Source organism: Dermacentor silvarum, chromosome 3 (genome assembly GCF_013339745.2).
Source record: "Dermacentor silvarum isolate Dsil-2018 chromosome 3, BIME_Dsil_1.4, whole genome shotgun sequence".
Taxonomy (NCBI): Eukaryota; Metazoa; Arthropoda; class Arachnida; order Ixodida; family Ixodidae; genus Dermacentor; species Dermacentor silvarum.
In genome coordinates this window covers 221,865,411-221,892,265 of record NC_051156.1, presented here as the reverse complement: position 1 = coordinate 221,892,265, position 26,855 = coordinate 221,865,411, and the positions used below count along the sequence as shown (strand labels likewise).

Sequence of the window (26,855 nt, the reverse complement as noted above, 5' to 3'; positions counted from 1 at the left end):
GGATTTCTCACCACTCACGGCCAAGTGAATTCAGAACTTAAGTCAAGTGGATTCAGAGCTTAAATCCAAGGAGACTGACTGTCCAACGAGACGGAATATCCAACGGGGCGGAATGTCCAATGGTTTCCCTGACCGGCGAGACGGAATGTCCACAACCGAGGCGTATAATGTCCAACGGCACGGAATATACGAATGCTACGGCATTCGAAAGTACTGACTGGTAGGGCTTCGTCGGGAGTACACACAATCCGGCAACGATCGTTCGCACAAAAATCGAGCTGTCAATGCAAGCCACACAGTCTGCTCTGTCATGCGGCGAGTGAAGTGAGCGTTTGCGCAAGTAATAAGTGTAGCTAGACAACGTATCACTACTTAGCGTACTATGGCGGCGCCTCCAGGACACCAAGGGGGAAACGGGGGCACCAATGCTGGAAGCCCGACTGTCCCGTGGGTTCGGGCTCGCCGAGGCCTGCGCGTGCCAGGGATGTATGATCCGGACAGACAATTTTGTATGCGAACACCCCTTGGCTAAAGCAGCCAACAATCCCTAATTGAGTGGGACAGTCCCGACTTAGAGTTCTGAATTGGTCCAGTTGGGACGGCCAAATATACCGACCTTTCTTCCCCCAACTGAATAACACTCAATAAAGCAGATTTCCTTCTCATTATACCAAACAGCTAGGACGGTTGGTGTTGCCTTTGGTTTTCTGTTGCATATTTTCATAAACATGAAGGCATTTTCGCTTTTGTCGTGGTTCTAGTTCTGTTGCAGGCCTGCTCACAGTACCTATATTTGGTTTGTATAGATAGCCGTGGTAGCTAGAGAACGTACATCACCTTTCTTTAAAAAAAAAAAAAAAAAAAAAAAAAAAAACTTTTTTTGCACATACATACTGGCACTGACAACAGAGTCGGTCGTCGCCGTACCCATTCGTCCCGACTTCATCAACGCAAGAGTTGGCAGCCCCCGGTACGCTCCGGCTTCGGCGACGCCAATCCACGCTCCGCCCTGCTTCCAGTTATGATCCACCCGCTACTCCCTGGATGCCCCAGAGATCCTGCGCCGCTTGCTTTATTATAATATCAGGTGCACTCCGGAGGCCTCCATTTTCCTGGGGCAGTAGTTGTGACAAATTCAATCCTCGCCCGGTGACAGGATGGCCAAAGTTGCTGCCGGATTATGGCGACAGGAAATATCCAACGAAACGTAATGTTTTATCCAGACAATGTCCAAGCGAGACGGCATGTCCAACCGAGGCAGATTAATGTACAACGCACCTCAATGTCCACTATTGATCATTCCGTCTCGTTAGACATTCTGTCTGGTACGTTGGACATTCAGGCTGCAAGCGCGAAAATAATATACGTTTTCCCTGAGCTGTCAATCACATTCGGCCGAGTAGCCGAATCGCGGGTTTTCACCCGCGATTGCAGACGGACAGATGCGTGCTTTGGCACCCCTTTCTGTATACGCGGCATTCAGGAATAAAGGTAACTTCACAAAGCTGCAGGACTGCCACAATTCCTTAACTGCTCGCACTCAGCCTCGTTCTCACCTGAATCCTCCGCGAGGAAGGACGCGCAGTGCACGGTGACGATTGGCGAGTGAGGAGGATGCACACTCACCATGACGTAGTGCCTCTGCATCTCGGTCTTCTCGCTGGCCAACTTCTCGCACTCGAGCTTGAGGCTGTGGTACTGCGCCTGGAGAAAGTTGAACTCCTCCTTGATGCGGTCGCACGTCTCGGACACGGTAAACTTGAACGGCTGGCCCGCCTGCGCCGGGGGTCCCTGCGCAAAAAACGCGCCCGGGCTGGTAAAGATCTCGATCGATCCGTCGCACAAGCCCGCTCACGCCAACACACGCACACACTGAACAGCATCTACGGCTATATATACCCGACGACACGTGAACTAACTTACGGTGTGAACAAGAACGATGCGCGTTTAAGTCTCGCGAACGACCCTGTTTAAAACGATCTGTCAATTGGAATTGTACGAAGAAGCCTGTTGTTCTGCGCACTTAAACTAGAAACTCCACCGACATGTTATTTCCACGAAGAGATGGTGTGATTGTCATCTGCGCGTAAAAGACGCCTTATAGGCTATAAAATTTTCCATCTTCGGAGTACCTCAAGTTCAGAGTTCTCCGGCGATTATTTCTATTTATTTATTACTAACCCACGGCGCGGTAGCAGGGACGAGCTCAAAGTCCGGGGTTCTCGAGTTTCGGGACACTCTCACTACTTTCAACGAAATCACTAAGCACTATCACCTGGCTATGAGGACTCATCCTCCCCCTCATAGCAAACTGGTTGGACCTCTGGCGTCCACCTTTACGCATGCTTCAGATTAAGTCCTATCCCAACCTGGCCCTTTTTCATTCGATCACTCCAGAGGTTTTTAATTAGCTCTACTTGTCCCGACTGTGGGGCGGTTAGCAATCTAGAACATATGTTCTGGCGATGCCCCTCGTTACAGGGACCCAATCGCATCACGGAAGAAGAACGGAACTCTGCCATACAGAGCTCAGAACTTTCACGGCAAACTTGGAGAGAGCCCACGATGCGGCGGTTCTCTGGAGCTCTGCCCTTCTCAGGACCTTGTCAGTAAAGTTCTTTGTCTGCCTGTCTGATTGATTGATTGAATTATAAATTGAAGCCAGCAATGGTCTCCTCAGTAAGCTTACTAACCTAAGCAGAATAAGTTTTCATGGGCCATGTACATGAGATGCGAAATTGAGCGTTGCTACAATCTGTTACGCACATGCAACAGCATATACTAACAGAATGCATGCTGCAATAGCAGTCTGGCTCGCGGTCTTTCCAAAATAATGATTGTCAACATCGATGTCAGCACGGTTTCGTAACAATGCGCTGCCAATAACCGCCGTGTCAATAAAGGTATACAAGTGTACTCCTGCGGGGGTCGCAAGGAGTTTCGAAACGACCGCAGTTCAGCTAGAGCACCGACAGGTCTCACCGCATATATATATATATATACACTGCCATGTTTACATATACACTGATTCGTGTTCTTTTGTTGTGTGTGTATAAATAAAAGACCCTAGGACTGCTGCTGCATGCTCACTCCGGGTTGGGGACATTGTTCGACGCGTGATCGATCATTCCTCGAGACGTTATTTCGCCAGCCGCTAAACGCTGGCCGGCTGCGTTGGCTAAAATACAGTGAACTCAACATGAGACACTTCTGGGCTAGCTGTTTCAGACATAAAAAATTAAGCGTGCAATGCAATGCATATACACGTATGCGAATGCGTGGAAAAAAAAGCGTTCAGCAAAAATTACTGTGCGACGTAAGCGGCCGCAACGATTATTTTCGCCCCCAGTCACTGCATGTGAGACAGCCCTTACATGCCACCGCCTGTATCGGTGTGTTTGATGTGAAGGCCGTTTTAGATGCAGCGACTGCAGCGGGAAAAAAACGCTGCAGCCACATGAACACGCTGGCTGTAGTTATGATATATATATATATATATATATATATATATATATATATATATATATATATATCATAACTACATAAAGCCGACAAACAATGAAGCCAAGGAAAGCATCGGGGAAATTAAGTGTGGTTGAAATTGGAATGATGAAAAGGGAAAATTAAAATGGACGAAAAGATAACTTGTCTCCGGCGGGAGCCGAACCCGCAACCTCCGCATTACGCGTGCGTTGCACTACCAATGCGTTGCACTACCAGTTATCTTTTCGTCCACTTTCATTTTCCCCTTTTCTTCATGATCTTATACATTCCAATTTCAACCACACTTAATTTCCCCGATGCTTTCCTTGGCTTCATTGTCTGTTGGCTTTATGTGGTTATGATCAACAAAATCGAGCCCCTCGGTTCCCCTTCTTCTTTCGTTTATATATATGAACCCACGTCACACAGGTTCCTCAAGCACAGCGGTCCGACGAATCTCGGAGGCCACGCAATCTCGGTGGAGGACTACGTGCGCGCGCCGCTAGATGTCGTAGCGTATCCAGAGCGCGAAAGAGGAGCCACGATGCAGCACGCGGTTCATAGATGACGCGTTTCGGCGATGGCAGGGTGTCGCTATATACACTGCTTGAATGCTCATCGCATTAACGCCGACAGTAATAGTAGTGAGACGGGTTCTGCTTTTTTTTTCTTTTTTTTTTTTTAGAACGCAGTTGTCAAACATTCGTCACCTCGAAGTATACGTTGATACTGCCGTCGGCTTCAATGCTGCAAATGACTTAATTTCTATGATAATCGAGAACTGTCTAGGTCTCTTCGGTAAATATTGTACTGTAAGCCCTGTCGGGCTCTTACAGAGGTGGGAAGAACAATACACAAGAACATAAAATATATTACATTTATGTAGAAAGCAATTCCATTCGTTGCTGAAAAGCGTCAGTTGGTTGGCAGTCTGCAACGCAGAACTGTTAATTTGTGAATCGAGCTCGTTCCACACAGCAAGCGCACAAGGTAAAACCCTCAAAGTCAGTCTGCGTGCGCCTTCCATTCCACCTGCCTGCGTATATGTATGTACACGTGCTAAATGACAGCTACAAAAAAATAATAATAAATGAAGCCTAACGGCACTCCTATTATATTTACCTGAAAATTTTCCAGCATCTTCGACCAGTATCCGGTAACAGTCTGCGTGATAAACAACCGTCCTTTTCAACGCCCGACATTTAGCGCGCGTGAATCATTCCAAATCTTTACAGAGTGAATGGTGCACTGTCCATCTCTGAAATGACAACTCTGCGACATACGCATATACCCAAACAGTGCTTGCAGCACAGAAAAGCGAGGTTTTGTGGACTGCTGCAAGCGGCGTTGCGATTGCGCGAACTGGTCGCGGAGCACCACAGACAGCCATGGAACTTGGAAGTATTCGCATACATGTACAAGCTCCATAACAGTTATGCGCTCCTTCAACACATGATAGTAAGCATCTTCGGACCCCATCTGCTAAGGCATGACTATATTAGAACGGTTTAGCACGTGCGACCAGCGCTTTATACCATCTCCGTTACTCCCGCATGCATGTAGTGCGCATGCTATCTGCGTACATGCACGGTACAGTACAGGTGCGCGTTAAGAGAGCTTTAGAGGGAGAGCAACTTCACAAACGACTCTTCCGAGCTTTTGGTAAACGGTTCACGTACAGTAAAGAGACATTAGCGCACGCAATAAATTGAGGTGGCACCACTGATAATGCGCATGCAGAACCTAAACTCGACTTGGGGCCCATCGTACGCAGTGCATATAATACTAGCAAGCTAACTTTTGGTCCGCTATCATGCCTGTGGCAGATATATCGCTATTCAGCTGAACTACTTGCGCAAGCGAACATTATACTTGCACAAGCCGCAACGAATAATAAGCTATAACTAAAATACGTTTTACTGACCGAGACATAACGTGAAGAAATAGTACTCGTAATTGGCGAAGCGCCTATAAATTTTCTCTCCTCCTCCCCTCCGTGTAAGAGGATTCAAAGAAAATAAATGGTAAATGCGGCACAAGAAAAAGCGACGCTGACGATAATGATCGTCTACTCCCGACCTGCGCGAAGGCTCTAGGCTGCACACCTTACGCAATATAGCCTCTTGTCCTCGCATCTCTTACATCATGCGTTGGCTTGACCTCGATGACGAGATATGCGAGCACCTTTACATATATAATAGTTCATGCCGCCAGGCCTCCTGCTTAATCGACCCATTAGCGGTTACTCTGTACACGCAACGTAAATATATGCGCGCTCAAAAAATAAAACGTGTACATTATTCTATAAGCATGCGCTGACGCGGCGTATATACAGTCGTAATCAACAGTGGTGGTATATATCGAACGTCGCGGATGGGATATACATCTATGTAATGGCCGATTCCAAAGCCAGTGATATGAGACAACCGACGCAGACGTGAGATTCAACGCTGGTGTTGCGTTTTGCGACGCTGAGTTCAACCAGAGCGCATAGAACTAGTACAGCACTGAGCCACTGACGGATTACTACTACTACAGGGGCGTAAATGACGCAAGGCAATATATCGTGAGTATTTTCTTTTCCGTAGACGCGAACAGTCATGCAACACGAACGTTTATAACGCATTGTGGCTAAACAAATCGCCACAAGATGTCGTTACCAGCGCCGCGGCAATATAGCACTGATCTGTTAGCACTGATGTGGAGATCAGTGCAATATAGTTACTCTACACCGCTGGTAGCGACATCTTGCGACGCTTTGTCCAACCACAGCGCGTTAACGAACACTTCCTAAACTTGTCTAGAATGTGCTGGTTAAGACAAGTTTTCGAATTACCTGGGTGTTATTGAAGAAAAACAAAGAAGGCTGCGTTTAGTGATTACGTCGCTTCCGAAAATTTACACCGGCAGCTAAGTAGAATATACCTGGTCTCCGCATTTATAAAACTTCGTTTACGCAATGTCCTCTCTGGTTAAACTCTGCGCAACCAGGTGGCACCACCAAACCGGCCGCTGTAAAGCTCCGCTGACGTTTACGTCATCGGTAACCCGGTGTTCCGCAAAGGGCAATGCTTTCACGGACAATCAATCAATCAGTCAATCTTTATTTCCTTGGGGAAAAAAAACGCTTAACCTTGCACTCGGCCGCGCAACGCTTGAAACAGCGAATCTGGGCGATCGTAGCCCAGCATTTTCCGGAAGTGCGCGCGAACTTTTCATCTTATTACTCATGATGATAATAATTTCTTTTCGCGCGTCTCGGACTTACAGTCGTCACTGCGCGTTGCATAGCGCAGCTTGCAACACCGACACCGCGTTCCAGGAGACCCTCTCCGTTAATGCGTCTCTCTCTCGTTCCCATAGAGCGCAAAACCTCTTCACCTCGCAGAGCACGAGCGTACGAACGTGCCAGCTGTAGACGAAGACGACGACGCTCGAACGCAATCATATGGTTCGCATAAATGCCCGTTCTGCAAGCGTGGCTCTATAGCCTAGTGGCACGGCCGCTGGAAATTAAAAAAAAAAAAAAAAAAACGAAACAAGGCTTAAATGTCCAGCGAGCGGTCGTGCTAGCGGTTACGACGCTTGCCTTGGGGCCCGGGGGTACGCGGGTTCGAATTCCGCCACGGCATGAAAATTTATTTTCTAGTCTTGCTACGCACCACAAATTACGGCTGGCTTAAACAGCTTCGCTGTTAAAATACAAGGACAGAGGTGGCCACAAAAAGCTAATGACAGCACAAGCGGGCACAAGGTAATTTATGAAACATACACACACAGGCTTTCGGGCAAAGGAAAAGAAATAACGCTCAATCTGTACATAAAATAGTATAAGTCCTCCCTACAACAAGGCAACTAACACAAACGTCTGTGATTGCACCGCTCAAAATCTTGGGCCTTAAATCCCCACTTGTCTTTCAACCACTGTAAACATTCGACAATTATTTGACTAAGCATGCTTTCCTGCATTTCGTTTATGCGTTCTGCGATTTGACGAACACAATTTGAGTACACCTAGCTTTCTTTCTTCTTTTTCCTGCCTTACCGCACAGTGATCTTTCTTTGCGCTAAATACGACGAGGCTCGATACAGAGCAGAGCCTTCGCTCTATGTGCACACAGACAAGCCATAACAGTTCTCTTGTCAGGCTCGCTATAAGTAGCTCGCCTCAAGTTCCGTCGCCCGTTTTCCTTCATTGTATAAGCGAAAAGGAAAACATCGAGCACGGACGCTGACTGCCACTCCTAACATCTCTGCTCCAGTCAGTGCAAATATGCAAGGTAAACAAAACGGGAGCAGTGTGAGTAACGGAGCCCGAAAGGCACTCTCCTCTTCAGCAAAAGAACAAACAACGCGGAGAAGGCCGCGTCGAAGGAAAGAACAACCAAGCTTCGTCAAAACAGCTAGCCCTCGCGGCAGACCCTCCCTCCCCCAGCGCGAAGTGCACAGAAGGTGGTGTGCGCACAGCTGAGTATATACGCAGAGACTGCACGCCACCGGTCGAACGGCTCGCATCTCTTTCACCGACGTGCGGCTCTATACCGTGACGGCTCAGCACTGCGAGGGCGAATACGGGTGGCGCACAGGCACCGACACCTTGCCGCGACCATAGGCAAGTGAGCACACAAAAGCCGCACGTGCACTCAACGAAGTAAACACACAATCGAACACGGCAGGGAAAATAAAAAAAAAAAAAGGTGCGCGCTGCAGGGAGGGTTGGGGGATATCTTTACGTCCAAGCTGCTCAGCAAAAAGCTACTTATCCATAAAAGAAAGAAAGATTGAAAGAAGAGTAAAATATTCAGCGTCCTGAAACGTGTAAGCCAGCAGGTTATATGTGGCTCAGCGGCACTGTGCATGAGAGGTTGAAGGTTTCGGTCAGCACGAATCGTGTTCTGCGAAAGAATATCTATCTATCTATCTATCTATCTATCTATCTATCTATCTATCTATCTATCTATCTATCTATCGGATTATACAAATGAGCGTTACATTTACCTGCCACTTAGTAATTCACATAAAATTGGACTGATCCAAAACTGTTTCGTGGAAGAAAAAATACTGCGTTAACATTAAATGTCGAGCACGGCGTAGAGAAACTATGAAGTTTGACACCCTGAAAAAAGTACTGCGCACCAAACGCAAATTCTACTTATCCCTTTCCGTCCTATACACGGTCATGATGTCGCGAGTAAATTATATCCTCCTGAGACCCGAACACAACCTAATCGCTCTTCAATGTGGTTTTTACAGCGGAGCTGTTAAGGTGGCGGTCCCACACCGGCGGCACGAGCCCCCCGTTTTCAGTACTTTTGGAGCAACCGTGGCGGCTCTTCTACTTAAGATATGAAGTTGTCGTATAAACCATAAAAAGCTTAATTCTTGTAGATTCTAACTATATATAATATAAAGAAATTGATTGATGTGATTTAGAAATAAATGTTCAAGAACAAGCATGAGATACATGGTTTCTGCGAACTGTGTCTCAGTTGTGACCATATTTAGAATAAACTACCGCACTTACTGCATTGCGGCTTGCTCTGTAGCTTTAGGACAAATTTATCTAGTTCCTAGACGTAGCAAAATAATTTTGAATTTTTACTTTTTGGATAACTTGCTTTTGAAAATTGCCAAATATCGCAATCTTCTGTTGTAAACAGCCCGGCAACTACATGCTCAAGGAAGCTAAATTTTGGACAAAGTAGAGTTCAAGGAATTTCCTATTTAGGATGCAAAATTTCATTCATGTAACTTTATTAGTTTTCCTAATAATGCAGCCGAAATTAAGCAATATTTAGAATTCTGGTTTTATTTTTGCCCATTTTTGCGGGAAGGTACTAAAGCTACGAAGCTGCGGTTTAAAACTAATAAAGGTAACTGATAACGGCTCTGGATTTTCGCTCAAGGTCTCTTGAAGGTCGCCGACAGCGGGAGCTAAAAGCATTTCATGCTTAAAATCCGAGGACACCTACGCACTTATGAGTTGTGAATGCGAAAGCATTAATGTCCAATTGAACGCCGCTGAGCGGTCCTTCGAGTTATGAGGAGGAGGAATAAACATTGCTGAAAAAAAAAAGGAAGGAAGCGGTTCAGGATGGGTCCCTATTCCAAGACTCCAGTGGCCACCGCGACCCGCCCAGCTTGACCCAGGAGACCCTTCTGGGCCTCGAGGTCAGCAAGAGCGAGGATGGCCTCCCAGGGCTGAACTCCTCGCGGGCAAGTGAGCGCGTTGAGACGCTCGGCGCGTTTTGATTTGGCCTTGCCGAGGTGCAGGAGCGCAGGCGAGAGCTTGCGCGGGCAAGGAACGCGCGGATAACACAGGCTCCTGAGATCGAGGGTGACGTGGCGTCGCGGCGACGCCCTCTCCCCTCTCGCAATACCGCAGCAGCAGGTGTTCCCTTTCGCCCGCTCTGCTCCGTCGAGGCCCGAGACAGCAGAGCGCGAGCCAGCGTCACGAGCGCGCGAGGCGTGGCGTCGCAGCCAATGGGAAGTTTCACTGCTACAGACGCCGCCGGCTGTTTCGCTCATTTGACGCTTTTTGGGCGAAGCAAGAACGACTTGATTTACGGCTTTTACATGTAATTTTAACGACGAACGCAGTTGAACGCTACTGAGCTCTACAGACATTTCAGAAGCGCGAAAACAAACTCAGACGTCACAACGAGCTCATCGTCAATTTCAAACGTGTTGCCCCATCTCCGAGCTACACACACGACCTTTTGCTTGAACGGATCGAGTGCCGTGTTTTGATGAATAAACGATGTTCGTTGGAATAATGCCTTGTGCTATATCGTTAAAGAATTCTCAGCGCAAAAAAAAAAAAAAAAAAAACCTTCTCTATCAAGAGGGATTTCGCAATGAGGCTCCGCGCATTATTCACGGAATGTGCATTGTTTCCCCTTCATTAATTTATATTCTTCTGCTGCAATTCTCGGCACCACGTTCCAAACTAAAAGTTCGAACGGTCACCCATTGTATAGTACGCTTCTCGCCTTTTCTGTTGACCCTTTCCCCGACAGGCACACCTGCAGCAACAGACACCGAGTCGTAACCACATTAATTGGTGTAGGAGAACGTGACCCCTCTGCCAAGCAGACGGTGATCAATCACGGTAGCATATACCAAGCGTACAATACACTCCCCTCTATATATGCGGAAAGTTCTAAAGGCAAAAAAAAAAAAAAAAAAATTTTAGACAGAAAGGGCGGATGAGGGTGGACGCCCTGACAGCGACGTACTGTAGTGTATACGACAGCTGCGGCTGAATTTGAAGTCAGATGTGCCATTTGCGGGAAAAAGAAAAAAAGAAAAAAAAAAACGTCGCACCGAGCTCTGGACTGTCACGCACGGCGGTCTGTTTGTCCTAAACGATTGCACCAGGCCTGTTGCGTATGGAAGTCAGCTTTGTGTATCAGCCGCCACGCCGCGTTTTAACACATGCGTTCTATAACGGCTGGATGTTCAGCGTGATGGCGATCCCTCGCACTCTCCGCTACGAATTTCATTCTTGTACTATACGCTATACAATCTGCTTTCCTTACTCTTGCGAGAATAGGATGTCTTAACAGGGCATTTAAATGCCAATAAAAACCATATGACTGCGACGCATGTGTTTAAAGGAAGCATATGACAGGATCGATGCATTGCAGACATCCATGCATAAAAAAAATGTATTGCATGCCTTCACGTCATATATGCCAGTTGTAATCGATAGCTGAATACTTAATTAGATGTTCGATCCTTTTAAAAGCGAACCATGCATGATTTAGGTACAGTGCGACTTGCTGTTAAAGGGAACACGGTGGTTCGCACCGGCCGACAATGCGCATCAAAGGAGAGAAAAAGAAAACGCGAATCTAGGCGACTATAACTATCCCCGTTGCCCTCTAAAAATGCATAAAACCATCATCGCAATTAAGACAAGTGTGGCAGAAAAAGAGGGAATGCGGCTAATCATGCTGTATTTAATGGTCATTATTCGATTCGAATGAGTCTCGACTCGACGTCTACGTCTGCGACATGGAGGGCGAAACAGCCCCACACACAACGGCGAAAGAAGCGTTTTTGTTTTTTCTTCGCGCGCGATCAAGTACCCTTATGAACTCGTAGTTTGGGCAAAGAGCACCTTGTAAACGCGATTGTCAACTTCCTTCCAAGCTGAAGAGAAAGATAGAAAGGATAGTGTGGGGCCAGGGAAAGTTAAAAGCTGGGGTGAAGGTAAAATAAGCGAGTTGCGCGCAATAGGACGCTTCGTCAGCGACGAGGCTTTGCAGAATTTAGTTCACTTCCTTGTAAAATAAATTATTGTGTCCTAACATTAAGAGACAGGAAGAGAGCGGTGTGGATCAAAGAGCAAACGGGGATAGTCGATATTCTAGCTGACATTAAGAGGAGAAAGAAATGGAGCTGGGCAGGCCATGTAATGCGAATGATAGATAACCAGTAGACCATAAGAGTTACAGAATTGATACCAAGAGAAGGGAAGCGCAGTCAGGACGCCAGAAAATTAGGTGGGGTGACGAAGTTTTAAGAATTTTGCAGGTGCAAGTTGGAATCGGCTAGCACAAGACAGGGGTAATTGGAGATCGCAGGGAGAGGCCTTCGTCCTGCAGTGGACATAAATATAGGCCGATGATGATGATGATGATGATGATGATGATGATGATACTTTTGAGGATGATGACGATGACATGCATCGGAACATTCACTAAATAAACCACGTTAAACAACTCTCACAGTGAAGTGTACGTTTAGGTTTCAACTGCCGGGACGTCGTCGCAGTGACCCTCGCAACTGAAGCAATTCAGAGGCTCGCGACACGTCGACTTGGCCCCCCATGTGAGATGTGCCGGGTGGCTTCCTCGCCGCCCCATTTCTGAGTGCCTCGAATTAACACGCGGTGGTCCCGTAATTCTTCCCGTCTTAACTTCGCGGCGCCGATTGGAGTGACACAGAAGATGTCGCTCGACCCGGAAGGACTATAGCAGTTCGGTATACGGGTCGAGCGGTACTCTGTTATACGTGACACACGGAGTCAAAGCCCGAACATGATTTGCATGACTGCGCTCACGAAAGCCGGTGTTCTCTATAGCTCGGATTCTTTGGAAGCACAGATGTCCCGAGAGACAAACCACTCATGATGTCGACGTTCTTGTTCCTCGTCCGTGAGTTCCGTTTTTCCAGCTGTTAAACCGTTCTTTAGTAAGTGCCAAAAATCGGACGAAAGCACGCTCTTTTTGATCTCTAGAAACTTGCGTTCTATCACGCGCAGATGTTTAATGTATGTTAAGAATAGGTAAACAACGTGAGCGGCGCTTCTGCTGTTAATAAAATGCAAAATGAATACACCTTAAACGTACACAGTCCGCAAGAATTTGCACAAAATTAAATAAATACGAAAAAATGGCATGGCACATGCATTGTCGCCGTGCGATGTAGTGGATAATGTTGATCAGGGGCAGCGGCAGTGTTGACTTTGTGTCCTTTCATGTGGCGTCGCTCGGAATCCCCGGCGTTCGCAAGTGCTCTGCCGATGATAAAACGGCAAAAGAGCCAGAGAAACCGATGGTGTGCTGCATTTCTCGCCCTAGGATTATGTGTATAATCTTGCCCTCGGAAAGTATCTTGGCGTGCCCCAGAGGCCAGTCCTTTCTCGAGCAGCTGTTCCCTCAATGCGGCCTTCATCAAACCTCCTACCGGTGGGGCTGCAGCAGCAAACTGGCGGCTCGGTGAGTGCTGAATGTCATTAAATAAAGCCACGAAATAACCATACCGAGTACGTGCACAACTTTCTACGCTTGTTCTGTCGGGAACACCGTCGCCTGGCGGACCGGACGCTTCGCCTCCCATCGACGAAAACGAAGCTCTGCATTCCGCCGGCGCGGCCGGCGGCTCACCGCCATCGCACGCGGAAACACCTACCGCTCGAGCACAGAGGATCATTTCGCGCTCCGTTTCACTGAATATCGCTGAAATGCAGTCCTGCTTTCCTGGCGAGCTCTTCGTTGCAAGGTTCAGCGGCAGCTACGGTATCCATCGCGGCGAACGCAAACGCAGCGACCATGCATGCAGCCATGGTGCATCCAGCCCAGCGCCTCGGCCGTTTACGCAAGCGGTGACGTATCATGGCGCATTCTGATTCGCTGAGAGCAATGCAATCTGTGACGACACTGCTTCAGCGCCAAATCTAGGGTGAGAGAAATTGAGGAAGAGATATTTGGTCTTTGTTTACGAATTTCTCCGCTAATAACTCATATTTTTGCACCCAACAAAAACGGCATGCATTCCTGAAGGTCCCTCTTTTATTCCAGCTGAACTTCCTGTTTCTCTTTAGTGTCCCTTTAAGAATTAAACAAAGCGGCGCTTCTGCAACAGTCCGCAGAATTTGATGTGGCACACCATTGTCGCCGTGCGATTAGTGGATAATGTGCGTCTTTCAAATAAACTTTGCTGTGAAACAGATGGAATGCGCTAGACTTGAAGAGCTATGAACACTTCAAGGAATCTAATACCACGCAAGGCAAAACTATTTTTAGAGTGCAATGTCGTTACTATACGTACTTCGCTCAAGAAGAAATAAAATTACACATAACCATGCGTTATTCAAGTAATGGCTCAAAGTAAATTATTATTAAAGTGTCGCTTGGATAGTAAACGTAATTAGGCATGTCGATGGTCTCGGTTGTAAGAACAGCCCGAACCTCCCCACTGTAGGAAAAAATTTTTTTTCTTCTTTTTTCGTCATCAGATAAAATGTTGCAAAACTGCTGAAGGACGATGTATACGAGGAGGGGGAAAAATGAAGAAGTGGTGAGCAATTTTCGCGGAAGTTCGCTGCTATAAAGTGATTTATTTACGCTGTTCATATTCGAAGTTATCCTGCTATAATGTCATCGCAATAACGTCACACGTGTATGCCCAACACTCCAGCCGACTGTTCCGAATCTTAAACTCTTGAGCTTGCCGTTAAAATACTGAAGAGCAACTGAAGCACGATGCATGCGTTCATCGCTGACGCGAAGAAAGAGACCTCACTGACACACGCTGATATTTAGACAACGATGGCTTTACGACACATCTGCAGATCGAGAGTTCATGTCGAAAGAAAAGGCAGGACGCTGACCAATAAAATACGTGTTTAATACGGAAGCCTTGTGGGCAAAATAAACAAGGCTTCCACAAGCCGAAACGTCTTGACATATCAACTCCAACTTTTGATTTAACTAACAACATATTTCGCAACAACCGGCTGTTAGTCGGGTTACCTTTCTCCGTCTGCTGAACAAAGTATCGCAAATTATCAGAAGTAAAACAACGACAAAGGTTCTCGAAGCAATGCAGAAATAAAATAGGTAATGCAAGCTTTTTCATCTTCTTTTTTTTTTTTTTCGTTTCGCGGCGAAAGCATGGCGTTGGCTAACACTCCTTGGGTTAGATCTTGCACACATGCCTAAATATCCAAGAATGTGGGCGTGGGAACAGCCGTCGCCGTAGCACAACTGGTCGTGCATATATACACGCGCGTAATGCGGAGGTTGTGGTTTCGGCTCCCGCCGGCATGCAGCAAGTTGTTTTTCCTCCACTTTCATTTCCCTTTAGCTAATTATTTCTACACCCCAATCAGAAACTACTAATAACTTTGCACACATTAGCGATATAAATAAAACAACAGAGAAAGCACTTGAAAAGCGAGCGGTGACGGTGCCGCAAAGAAATAAAGGAAAGGAAAAGAAAAACCGTGAATTCGCTCTGAACTCTCTCATTTTTGTTTTTCTTTGACTCACCTTAAAATCAAGCGTGACTTCGCGTCTACCTCCATTTTTTTTTATTATTGCTAATCTTACCCCAACAATATATATTGCTTATTCAATGACGTTAAATCACTCATAGCACCTGCCGTAGTGCTTACATTTCCCTTTGCAAGTGGTCGGGCACTGGATGAGATGAAGAAGCCGGAAGTATACGTGATATTGATGAGGTCCGCATCGTTGATTGAGTGTTTCTTTCTATTGTCACTGTGTTATGTGAAATTGTTGTTCGCATTATTACTCGGAGCATTTATGTGTAATTTCGTGGTGTTATTTTGACGTGTATGTGACAACTGTGTGTTGTACGTACCACCTATTCATAGAGCCAAGGAGTATAGCCGGCGCCGTACTTGTGAGCCATACTTGTAATAATAATAATAATAATAATAATATAATTATTATTATTATTATTATTATTATTATTATTATTATTATTATTATTATTATTATTATTATTATTATTATTATTATTATTATTATTATTATTATCGTTTCATGAAAACATGAACGCCCCGCAAAAAATAAGCAGGATATATCATTTGCGCTGAAAGCTGGCAGTCACACGTACAGTAAAGTTCGCAATCTACTAGATCGCGCGCGCGCACAGACAGACAAAACTCTAATGGCCACATGATGGAATTAGGCCTTGACTTGCTGACCGGAAATGCCTTCTTTTCGCTACTCAATTTACGCGTCGTCAACATGTAAAGAAAGCCGGTGAAAGAAGATCTCGCGTGACCTTCGCCCAAGGCCCAAAAATAAAGAGCGAACTTCTAGCTTGAGAACAGCCTCGCGACTGTCTCATTACGTTACGCAACACAGCACGCAATCTTACTTCGAAGTAAGCGTCTGTTCTTATCCGCTGTCGCCTTTAGCAAGCACACACACACACAAATCCGTCCCACCGGATTACCCGGAATTCAAGTCTCCTACACCGTTCCGCAAATTATACACACACAAAATATGCGTCGGTGTTGGAATGGCCATCAGATCACAGTGACATTATAGATCGTGTCCAGAAAAAGTTCTAAGCATGCTTTGCAAACCTACATATGTTGGATTGTTGTCCCCTCACTTCGCGACCGACGTAATCGCGCTGACTTATCGGCCTCACGGCGAGGTTTTACCCACGCAAGATCACCAGAGAACATAGACCTTTCCATGTTCCTGCCTGTCATCATGAACACTCAACTGTTCACCACCTCTTCGTGAACTTGCTTTAAACTCGTCAAGCTTTGCGAATTTCATGTATTGTTCAAGTGCCCTGTATTTACTTTGCGCTTTGTTGTCGGTACTCTCTTCTTTTCACAATTTTATTTTTATTCATTTATTGCTCGATACTTTTTCACGTTAAATAAACATGTTCATGAAAACATGAACGCCCCGCAAAAAATAAGCATTATAGGCCACATGATGGCCCCCCTCCCCCCCCCCCCCCCCCCCCCCCCCTCCCACATCCGAATTCCTGGCTATATCCGACTTATCGGCGGCGAGGTTTTACACCACCTCTTCTTGCTTTAAACTCGGCACTGAATTTCCTGTTTGTCTCGATACTTTTTCACTGTATTATAGCTCTGCAATCCGTTTCGCAACGGCAGTAAGGGCAACTGGTGCTTCAGCGGTATAGAGGACGTGATGACGTCTCTGTTAAATGACATTTCCGGCTCAGCTCAAGAGCTCTACGTCCGGTCCTGACTAAGATTAATCCATACCAGCGTCGACCCGTGGTATCTTGACAGTGAAAAAAAAAAGTTCGAAACACAGATCCCATGAGTTTTATTGCGTGCTTCTATCACTGCGAATGCTAAAGCAATAAAAAAGCAGGCACACAGAGAAAAATACACCGTGCACTGCGCAAGAAATAAAAACCGATGGCGCGTCTCATTTCTGCGTGTGGAGAATTGCTGTTTTTGACAAAACGCAACGTCTCTCGATGAAAAGACCGGTACACGGTTCCAGCTATCCATTTAACCGACCGGTTTTATTGTAATATACCGACAAAACTCACTTATGCTTTATTTTCATTATTTTCCTTAATTTTTTTATCCTAATTATTGCGTTTGAAATCTTGGCCATCAGCATTAAAAAGGTCGTCACATTTTAGCGTGATAATTTGTTTTACACTGGAGTTTACAGAGCACTTTTTGGTTAGTGTCCCCAGGCAACAGTTGAAGTATAGATATAGTTATCGGCTGACAAGCTGGCAAATTGGTATTTGCATCGTATAGCTTAGTCGCTACTCGATATTCGTAAACTATTTATTGACTCGATTTATTGGCGTTTAGTTAGATCAATTTATTTTGCAACAGTGCAGCCAGATGCCCTTTCGAAGGAAATTAATCAAATGTCTCCAAAAAAATTATGGAATTGTTCGTCAGCTCCAGAAAACAACTGAATATAAACCTTTCATTGGAGTTATTACAACAATTAACGCGCCTAGCGAATGCTAAAGTGTATCCTCCGTGTACACAGTAAAACTTCGTAAGCTTCAGCGTCAGCACCGCGATTCGATACGAATTCTGTCGAAAAAAAATTTAAAAAAAACGAAAAGAAAATTATTGCGCGACGACTCTTCTCACTGAAAACAACTCCCCAATGGCACAGAATGTGGGTTTAACAAGTCAACGGAGCAGCGATGCGTCCGAGGACCAGCGACAACGCCAACGAAATGCTGAGGACGGATACACATAACAGGTACGCGGTCGCCCGCCTGTGTTGTCTTGTCCAAATGCACTGCATGAAGGGGGCCGGTTGATACAGCATACGTCAAAATTTTTGAAGTCACTCCGCGAATGACTTTTTGAAGTCACTCCGCGGAGTTGTTTTAGCTCTTTTAATGCAAGAATCGGCAAACTGTGCGAAACCTCTCACAGGAGGAGGAAAAACATTTATTTAGCACCATATACATGGAGCTTAAGTTCAGCATACGAGAGTCCACTGTTGGTCAGGCGGCCAAGAGACCTTGTGCCTTGGCGGCTGCCTCTGCCCACTCCGTAACCCAGGCTTGCGTTTCCGGGTCGGAGCTGAGAAGCGTGGCCTCCCACTGCTGAGGGGTAGTGATATGCGAACCCTGGGCATTATTAGGTTGCTGCGTTTGAGAGCAGCCCCAGAGTATGTGGTAGAAATTTGCGTTCTCTCTTTGGCAGAGTTTACAACAGCTGGAGTATAATGAGGGATTAATGCACGATAGAATCAAAGGGGTTGGGAAGGTATTCGTTTGGAGTTGCCTCCAAACGATTTCCTGTCTCTCTGTAAGCGTTTTGTGCGCTGGGGGGTAAACTAATCTGGCTAGACGGTAATGTTGTGTTATCTCCTGATATGTTACCATGCGGTCGCGCGCCAACAGTCCCGGGCTCTCGGCTCCGGTAACCTCGTCCCAAGCGACGCACCTATATGAAAGAGGCGCGCGCCTTTGCGTTCTTTTGTGCGCCTGGCCGATAGCGTCTCCTAAACTTTGAGTTCCATATTTCTAAAACTACCGAATGATTTCCAATGCGTTTGGATGCGAATTGTTAAATAGCTGAAATGTTTCACTTCATCTATCATTATCCTTCATTCATTTAACGATTGAACGTTGTGGAGAAGCCGGCGACATACTGAACTTCATTGTTTCAACACTTCCAATTCAAATAAATAAATAAATAAATCGGCCTCTTCCTTATGGTTGCTTCGTTCTGTGCTGGTTTGTGTCAACGCTTCGTCAATGCCTTTTTTCAGCACCGTCCTTGCGCTGTATACATTGTTAAGATATAATATGGATAGCAACCATGCGAAGTGCACCACACGAGATTTAATCCCATCGTGTGGTTCAAACCTCCCAGGCGGCCTTACGCGCCAGGAGGAGGTGGTGTTGCGGAGACTCCGTGTGGGGGTGGCACTTACCCCATCGGTAACCTACGCCTGGCCACAACACCTCCGTGGATCATTTGCGGATACCTGCCCATATTGCGCAGCTCGAGCGTCCGCGGCAACAATCAAACACCTGTTGTAGACATGCCCTGGTCTAAACCAGGTCCGACGACACTACCTGAAAACAGTGGGCCTTCATCCTACGCGACCACCGGACTATGAATCATGGCTCTATGGAAGCAACCATCCAGCACTATTGCTGTTCATCGCCGAAACCGGCCTACATTGTTATATTGCATGGTTTATGCCGTTGGGCGAACTTTCGAAAAAAAAAAAAACATGCGAAGTTGCACTCTTCTTGTGTCTGTTCTGGCCTGTATCTTTTATTCATTTTTCTTGAATAAATGTTTATTCCTCCTCCTGCCATCACGTGAAGCCCAAGGCTACGACAGGTCAGGTCACGCGCGCAGTGGCCTCGAAACATTTTGTGCATTTATTGAAAACACTGGTTAGCTTTACAACGTACCCCAGTGACATATACAATACGAATCGCGCACAGAAGACTGTCTCTACGAATTACAGGTTTATGTGCATATATATATATATATATATATATATATATATATATATATATATATATGGGGGGGGGGGGGTTACGCGCCAAAACCACGATCTGATTATGAGGCACGCCGCAGTGCTTCCGCATATCCTAGGGTTCTTTAACGTGCACCAAATGCATGACACACACGAGCGTTCTTTCTTGCATTTCGCCCCCATCGAAATGCAGCAGCCGCGGCGGGAATCGAACCCGAGACCTGGTGCTTAGCGGCGCAACGCCATAACCCACCACGAAGGGTTCTTGAAAAGGTTAGCTGCAGCAAATGACAGGTTAATTGGCACTGCCTTGTTTTCGGCAGTCCACTAAGTGCTTAACGAAATGTTGTTACTGTTAGGTTCACTCGTGAGATGCGCTGACCATCACAACGTCAGGAGTATCGCGCGCCTCCCATTTGGCATTTGAGCACTCAAAGGAGGAAACATATATGGGCGATGTTTCCAGGAACCTCCGGACCGACGACACCTTCGAATAATCGAAGCTAATGGGACGTATAGCATCGAACGGAGGGGAAAATAAACATAAGGACGAGTCTGCATTGCGCCGTATACATGGCTTGCTCGCTGCAGTAGTACAGGTCAGAAAGTTATGCCCGATTCTGTGATAAGGATACACCGACATTACACTTGCGTATAGGTTTCTTTTTTTTTTTTTTTTTTTCACCTCGTTAAGTGAAGGTCTATACACACTACATCCTATATAGAAGAAAAAAAAATATATTTGCAAGCATCACAGGGACACTGAGTAACTTAGGGCTTATTCACACCGCGGTGACTCGCACAGGTCTCGGGACCAAGTTGGTCGCAAATGGTCGCTTCGGTAGAAAAGCGACTGTTTTGGTTAAGTCGCTCGCTCTTCGATTTTTCAGTTGCGCGACTCAGGCGCAAACCTATTCGAACAAATCGGCGACGCAGAAACAGGACATCTGTATAAACGCTGACGCTTATTTTACGTTGCGATGGCGGTGCGGGCAGACGCGAACGGCATCATTCGCGTGACATTTGTCTCAGTATCCGGTGTAAATGAGCACGTATACTATACCATATACTATATAATAATAGGACAGCCAGAAGAAACGCGCGCAGCAATCTTGTTTACTTTATTTTGTGGTTATTACCAACATTTTTCTACCTAGTCTTTCGGTCCGTGTCACGCAAACGCAAATGACGCCAGGTCCAGCACTTCGAGACATTGAACTTCAATACAAGGCAGCCATTACGCATTTTCGGCTCCGCAATCACTTCCGGCGCATGCAGTCAGCAAAAGCATGCCCTTCGAGATCAGTTTCTGTTACTCAGAGGCAGCCGTCACTGGGTGGTAGATTTCACAACCACCTATTAAAATATATTGGAACTGTTTTTCAACGTTCATAGTTGTTAGTTGTACTCATTTTACGCGCGAGAAGCGTGTACGTATAGGACTTCAAAATGTGTGCCAGCACACCTAGAGTTGCCCAAACTCATAACACTGCGATCGAGTTTTGCATGGCCTCCGAGACTTTGTTGCCTTTGTTGAATGTTCTTACAGATACTTCCGCTCGAGCGAGAGGCTAAGAAGCAGAATGTCAGGGTGGGGTATCAGGTAGACATGTTTTAGGTGCTGCGTTGTCGCAATAGTACAGTGCGACATAATCTCTTAGCATGGTATGGCCACAAACACCGAACGACACACGGCTGTTCCATACTCTGGGGAATCACCATCGATTACGAAAGTTTCTGCATGGGAACTTTCATTTGGCACATATATCCCGCCGTTGATCCATCAAAATTTTTACATTCGTGCCACTCGTGCCACATTGATAAACATTTCGCTCATTACTGAAGCAGTCTTCGTGGGGTAGTGTATAGGGTTTTGTAGCGACTCCAGCTCCCGAATACTTTACGATGTGAGGACTTTGCAACCTAACATTCGGGTGTGCAGTCGCGCTACGTAAAAAAAAAAAAAAAAAAAATTTTTTTTAAATACACCGCCCATGCACCTTGTACAGATGGTAAACCAGCGAAGCTGGAATGTGCGGCCCCGGTATGAGCCACATGTGATTTCTTTCTTTCCTTCTTTGATTCTTTCTTTCTCACCTTCCTTCCTTCCTTCCTTCTTGTCCCTGGCTCATACGCGCATATCCATTGCGGGTATGCACCACACGTTATTTTATTATCGTTAATCGTGACGTAACTGACGAGCATGTGATGTTATTGATGTCATGACCTATCAGTCATGTTAGTCATACATTCGTACCCTTCCATGCCAATTTCGGTATATACCAAGTAAACAAACGCGAGTTTTCGACGCCGAAAATTGTTCTACGCGTCGTTTTGTCCGCGATCCGCCAGAACCTAGCCATATACAGCTTGGCTGTAACAAAAAACGTGCCCGGTGTGATCCGCCCTGGCTACGCCACTGCATACGATGTCCACCGGCAAAATAATATTTTATACCAATAATGTAACATTATAGGAGCGCCACTGAACGCTATAGGAACAGTTCGCCTCGCCTAGTAAAAAAATTCCCAGTAAAGAAATAAAAAATCAGCTCTTGTGTCCAGACATAAACCGCTTGGCGCAATGTCTTCAGCTGTTTTGCAATCCTGTCGCATAATAGCCGCCTAACTGGGAGTATAGCTATAGTACGCCGCCGCCTTAATGTTCGAGATCGATTAGGAAAAAAATAATCGCGCGAAAGGAGCGAGAGACAAATCCCCGCATTTTCGATGGAAGTCCGAGCTGAAATAGCGGTCGCGGGTATCGAGCCTTTTAAATCATTCAAAGAAATCTGGGCACGCGCGCGCGTTCTTGAATTCTCGCGCATTCCGACGGAAAACGCGATCTGACGCGCGACACGGAATCGAACCGCGCCGCCGTGGGGGTTATACCTTCGCCGCTGCCGTGTGTATACCGCAGCACGACTGCATGCAAAAGAGAGAAAGGCGAGCCCGCAGAATAACAGGCGGGAGACGCAAATAGTCGATTGCGCTCTGCGGAAGCAGGTGGAGGGGGGGGGGGGGGGGGGGGGCGTGCAGCCAATCGATTCAGCACCGCTGCAGACGCCAGTTCTTCTCGCCCCGGCTGTGCTCGAAATGAGCTGGCGACAAGATGAAGAACGCCCGCCGCCGCCGCGGATCGGTGCCCGGGAGGGAAATTTGCATTCCGCGCGAGTCGCTCCTTGGCACGGCGCTGGCTGCAGGGGCCGGCCGGTGCACGCCGCCGTCGAAGGAGTGAAGGTGGTGGGGATCACAAACGCCGCAGCAGTAGCCCCTTTTAATCTCAGTTAACAGTGCCCGCTCCGAAACTCTCCCATCGGAACCGCGTTACAAATAGCGTCACTATGACTGGTCCAGAATTTTGGAAGCATAAAACCTCCGGCGGACATGCAGATATAATGCAACAGACGCCTGCTAGCTGGATAGGCAATTGCCCGAAACTCGCACGACTCGCGCAGCTCCCGCAAATTGGTCACAAGCGGTGGCAGGCTTTTGAATCGAGGAGCTTCGAAGTGGTATGGCTAGAAAAGTGGCACGCGCTGCGGTTGCATCGCACCTACCAGCGAACGGCGCCAAAGATGATAACCACAAATTTGACGTTTGTCCTGACAAAAATTCGATATAGCTCCAATGACAATTACATTCCGACGGCCTGCGTTATTCATTCGCTCTAAGCGAGTTTTCGGCTGTCAAAGGCAAAAGCGATGGAGTCGCTCCAGAAAGCCATTCAGAGACACGCAAGATTTTGTTTTTGATTTTAAATTGCTGCTAGCTACATATGCGGGAAGAGAAAAAAAACGTTAAAAAGAAATGAGTGAATACCTAGCAGTCTGTTACTTCAATGACTCTGACTGCCGGGAAAAACTAGCTGGCCGACTATGATAAGTGTGCACAGTTCAGCGAGTGACGCAAACAATCATGCACCTGCTACAACACACGCAACGTCCAAAGCCGCGCGCACTCGCCCCAAGCTACGATGGCGAGCGGCGCCAGAGAAACCGAAGGAAAGGTGAGAACACAAGAGGGTGTGGGGGGAGGCAAGCACATCCGCCATGCGCAGCTCCCAATGAGTCCGCACACAAACTGCGACCGGCCAAGTATGTAGTATCGAAGCGCCGAGGGGTGTGCATGAGCCGACTCGGTTTCCCGGGCGAGGCGTTCCCCCCGCCACTACCGAGCAGTGACGGAAGGGCGCGAGAGGTGGCGCCACGCTCGAAACCGACAGGGCGAGTCGGCTGCTGCCGCCTCACCGCACGCGGCGGCGGCAACGGCAGCGCGGCTCATCGGAGCGTGACTAATGTCCGCCTCGGGGGTAGGCAGCAGCGCGCGGCTCGGTGGACAGCCCCGCTGAACCCCCCGCCAGAAAACAATAAACAAACCGCCGCTCTCGCTGGGCTGCCGCGGCGCTGTTATTTGAAATGCGGCAACACGCAAGCGCAGCGCCTAGCGACGATGATCAAGGAAGTCGGCCCTGGTCGTCAAAAGCTTAGCCAACTGTGTGCGCGCACTCAATTACGAGCTTCCATGTGGAACTTGCAGTAAAGCGAGTCAACTTTGGTTTGAGCGCGCTTTCTTCGTCCATCTGCATTATACTGTGCTGAGTCTGTCAGTACAACGCAAACGTACAGTAGTTATAGTAGAACACGAACATGCACATACAATCGAGGTGCTCAAACGAGTCTTTTCAGACAATAACGTCTTGAGACATGACGCAGTGTCCCGCTCCATGGTACATACAGATTCACTACACTAGGTTCCATTTGGCGCTCATTGATTGAGTCAATGCGTTCAGCTTAGAGATTTCGCCGCAAGTGATGGCGATCGGTGTTTGAACCCTGTGCGAGGTTCGCATACGCTTTGAGGGCGTGGTGGCGACCTTTTTTTTCGGTGGCGATTTACGGATTGACGACGGGGGCGCCGCAGCGGGGTAAAGTTAGCCGCGCGCTGAAGACGGCGGAAGCTGGGGCATTATAGCCGCCAGCTCGCTTCGCCGCCGGCGGCTTTCACGAGAGGGGGGAGCGGGCAAGACTCGGAGGGGGGAGGGCGTTTTTAATGAGCGCCGCCGCTAAGAAGAGCAATTTGCGGCCACTCACCGGATGCCTATTGGGGAACATTGCGGATCGATGCAGCCGCCAGAGACGGCCGTCGGGGGGCGCCGCCTTCAGCTGGCTGCTGTCCACGCCGGCGCGGAAGACGCACCGGGCTCTTCAGGCGCCCGCCATGGAGTCAAAATCCCGCACGATCCAAGGTATCCGGCTTTCTCGCGAGCCCCGCACAACGCGACCCAGGTGTGGAGTCTCCCAAAACACAACACAAGGCCGCGACGCTGCGAGCAATGGCGGCGAGCAGCGACAGCAGCGGGCGAGCAGGCGCCTCGGCGGTCGACGAAAGAGCGCGCTGTTTCCTCGGTGGGCCGCGGTGTGGCGCAGCGGCGCAACAATCCACAAGCAGAGAAGCGCGATGGGGAGGAGGGTGTGACACCCTCCCGGCGGGGCTCAACCCGACGACCACCGGCAAATCGGAACACCAAATATGGCTCACAGTATGATTGCCCTTATCAACAAACATGACCGGTCGCCAGCGCCACTTTCTCCCCTGGCGGCCGCTGGGAGCTCGCGGGGCGGGACGCGGCAAGCACGTGGGGCGCCCGCCTCCGCGCGACGCGCGCCAATCGTCGCGCCGCCCGGCGCCTCCGCTGACAGCCGCGCGTCAGGAGCGCGTGACCGGCGCGCGGCGCCCCTGATCTGTAAATACAACCGCGAGAGATAACCGGCCCGAGCAGTTTTCCCCGCTGCAAGATTTCCGGCCCTTCGAACTTGGTCGTCTTTCGCTCCTGTCGGCCTCAAAAGAAGAAGCGCCGACCGCGCGCCGTTCTCCACTATAAACAAGAACGCTCCCTCTCACCCTCCCCCACTGCGTCGCGTCTCCTCCTCCGCGCTCTGCCGCGCGGGCTTAATTTAAATAAACTCTCCCGCGCTCCGCGAGCCTTGTAAACCCACTTAGGTGGTGATACATTGTGGTGGCACTAGGAGCGCACTAATTGCGCGCCGCCGCCGGCATAATGGAGAGTAATTGACGGACCAGGCGCACACTCTTTTCATAATTCTCGCTTCGCCTCTGCGGTGGCGGGCGCCTTCGCTCACCAGCAGAGTGGTGAAGTGTCACCCTCTCTGGTGACGCGCCGCCTCCACGCGACATAGCGCGAGAGACAAGTTCTCGCCAAATTGCCTTTCCGCCCCTCTTCACAACTGGCATTTTCCGAGACACCCCAACGCAACTTTTCTATAATGAATGCCGTTTGCGCAGAGTAGGGCAGAGTGCGTCATACACGAGACGACCCGAATCGAGAGTAGATTTCCAGCCTCACGACGACGACTGGTGTGACTTCAGAACTCATGGGAAGTCTGTCGCAAACGTTCAGATGAGACTATCATTTCGGGTCAAATGCGAGGTCGAGAAACACCGGTGCTCTGTTCATACCCTTTTACAAGAATGCCTGACCCGTTGCCTTCCATCTCGTGATGTTGCATAAAGTTCACGCTGTCGCTGTAGTCAATCCCACGGATTCTAGTTTGAGCTTCCAACGCTAAAGGTATAGGGCATTTACGCGAGAAACTGGAGCCAGGACACACGACGCATTTCCATTTCCAACCTCACAGTACATATAGTTATGATATATGTTCCAGAAGGGCACAAACAAAACTTATGAGGCAACGCCATACAGCCCACAAATATGCCTCGGAACGCGAGCAGCACCAACCGTATCGATTTCTACATATATCCGTGATTCCTTTGCTGCGAATCGGCCCAGTACGCATAAATGAATATTTCAAATAGGTTAGGTTGTCTTCATATTCCAAAAAATCATGCAGTGAAGCAAAGCACAAAGGTCCTTCCAGTGCATTAGAAAAGCAACAAGAGGAAGCTTTTGCTGAGAGAGAGATTGTATAGTTGTGAAGAGGAAGAGGCGCTTCCTCTTCACAAACACAACCTCTCAGCAAAAGCTTCCTCTTGTTGCTTTTATAATGCACTGAATGGACATTTGTGCTTTGCTTCACTACAGGGGCTCCTATCTAAATGCATGGGAAAGGAGAAATCGTTTTTCTCGCCATCCACTCCATCA

The 26,855-nt window shown here is 47.8% G+C and overlaps 1 protein-coding gene across 1 annotated transcript in view; it reads right to left on the bottom strand.

The window, feature by feature from the left end:
- The window catches only part of LOC119446738 (transducin-like enhancer protein 4), a 63,853-nt gene extending 38,583 nt beyond the window's left edge, over positions 1–25,270 (bottom strand). Inside the window, 3 exon segments of the mRNA XM_037711264.2 lie at positions 1,627–1,791; positions 4,606–4,647; positions 24,826–25,270. Of these exon segments, the coding sequence (XP_037567192.1) occupies positions 1,627–1,791; positions 4,606–4,647; positions 24,826–24,846 (228 nt within the window). The 5' untranslated portion in view covers positions 24,847–25,270.
- Between the last annotated feature and the right edge of the window lie 1,585 nt (positions 25,271–26,855).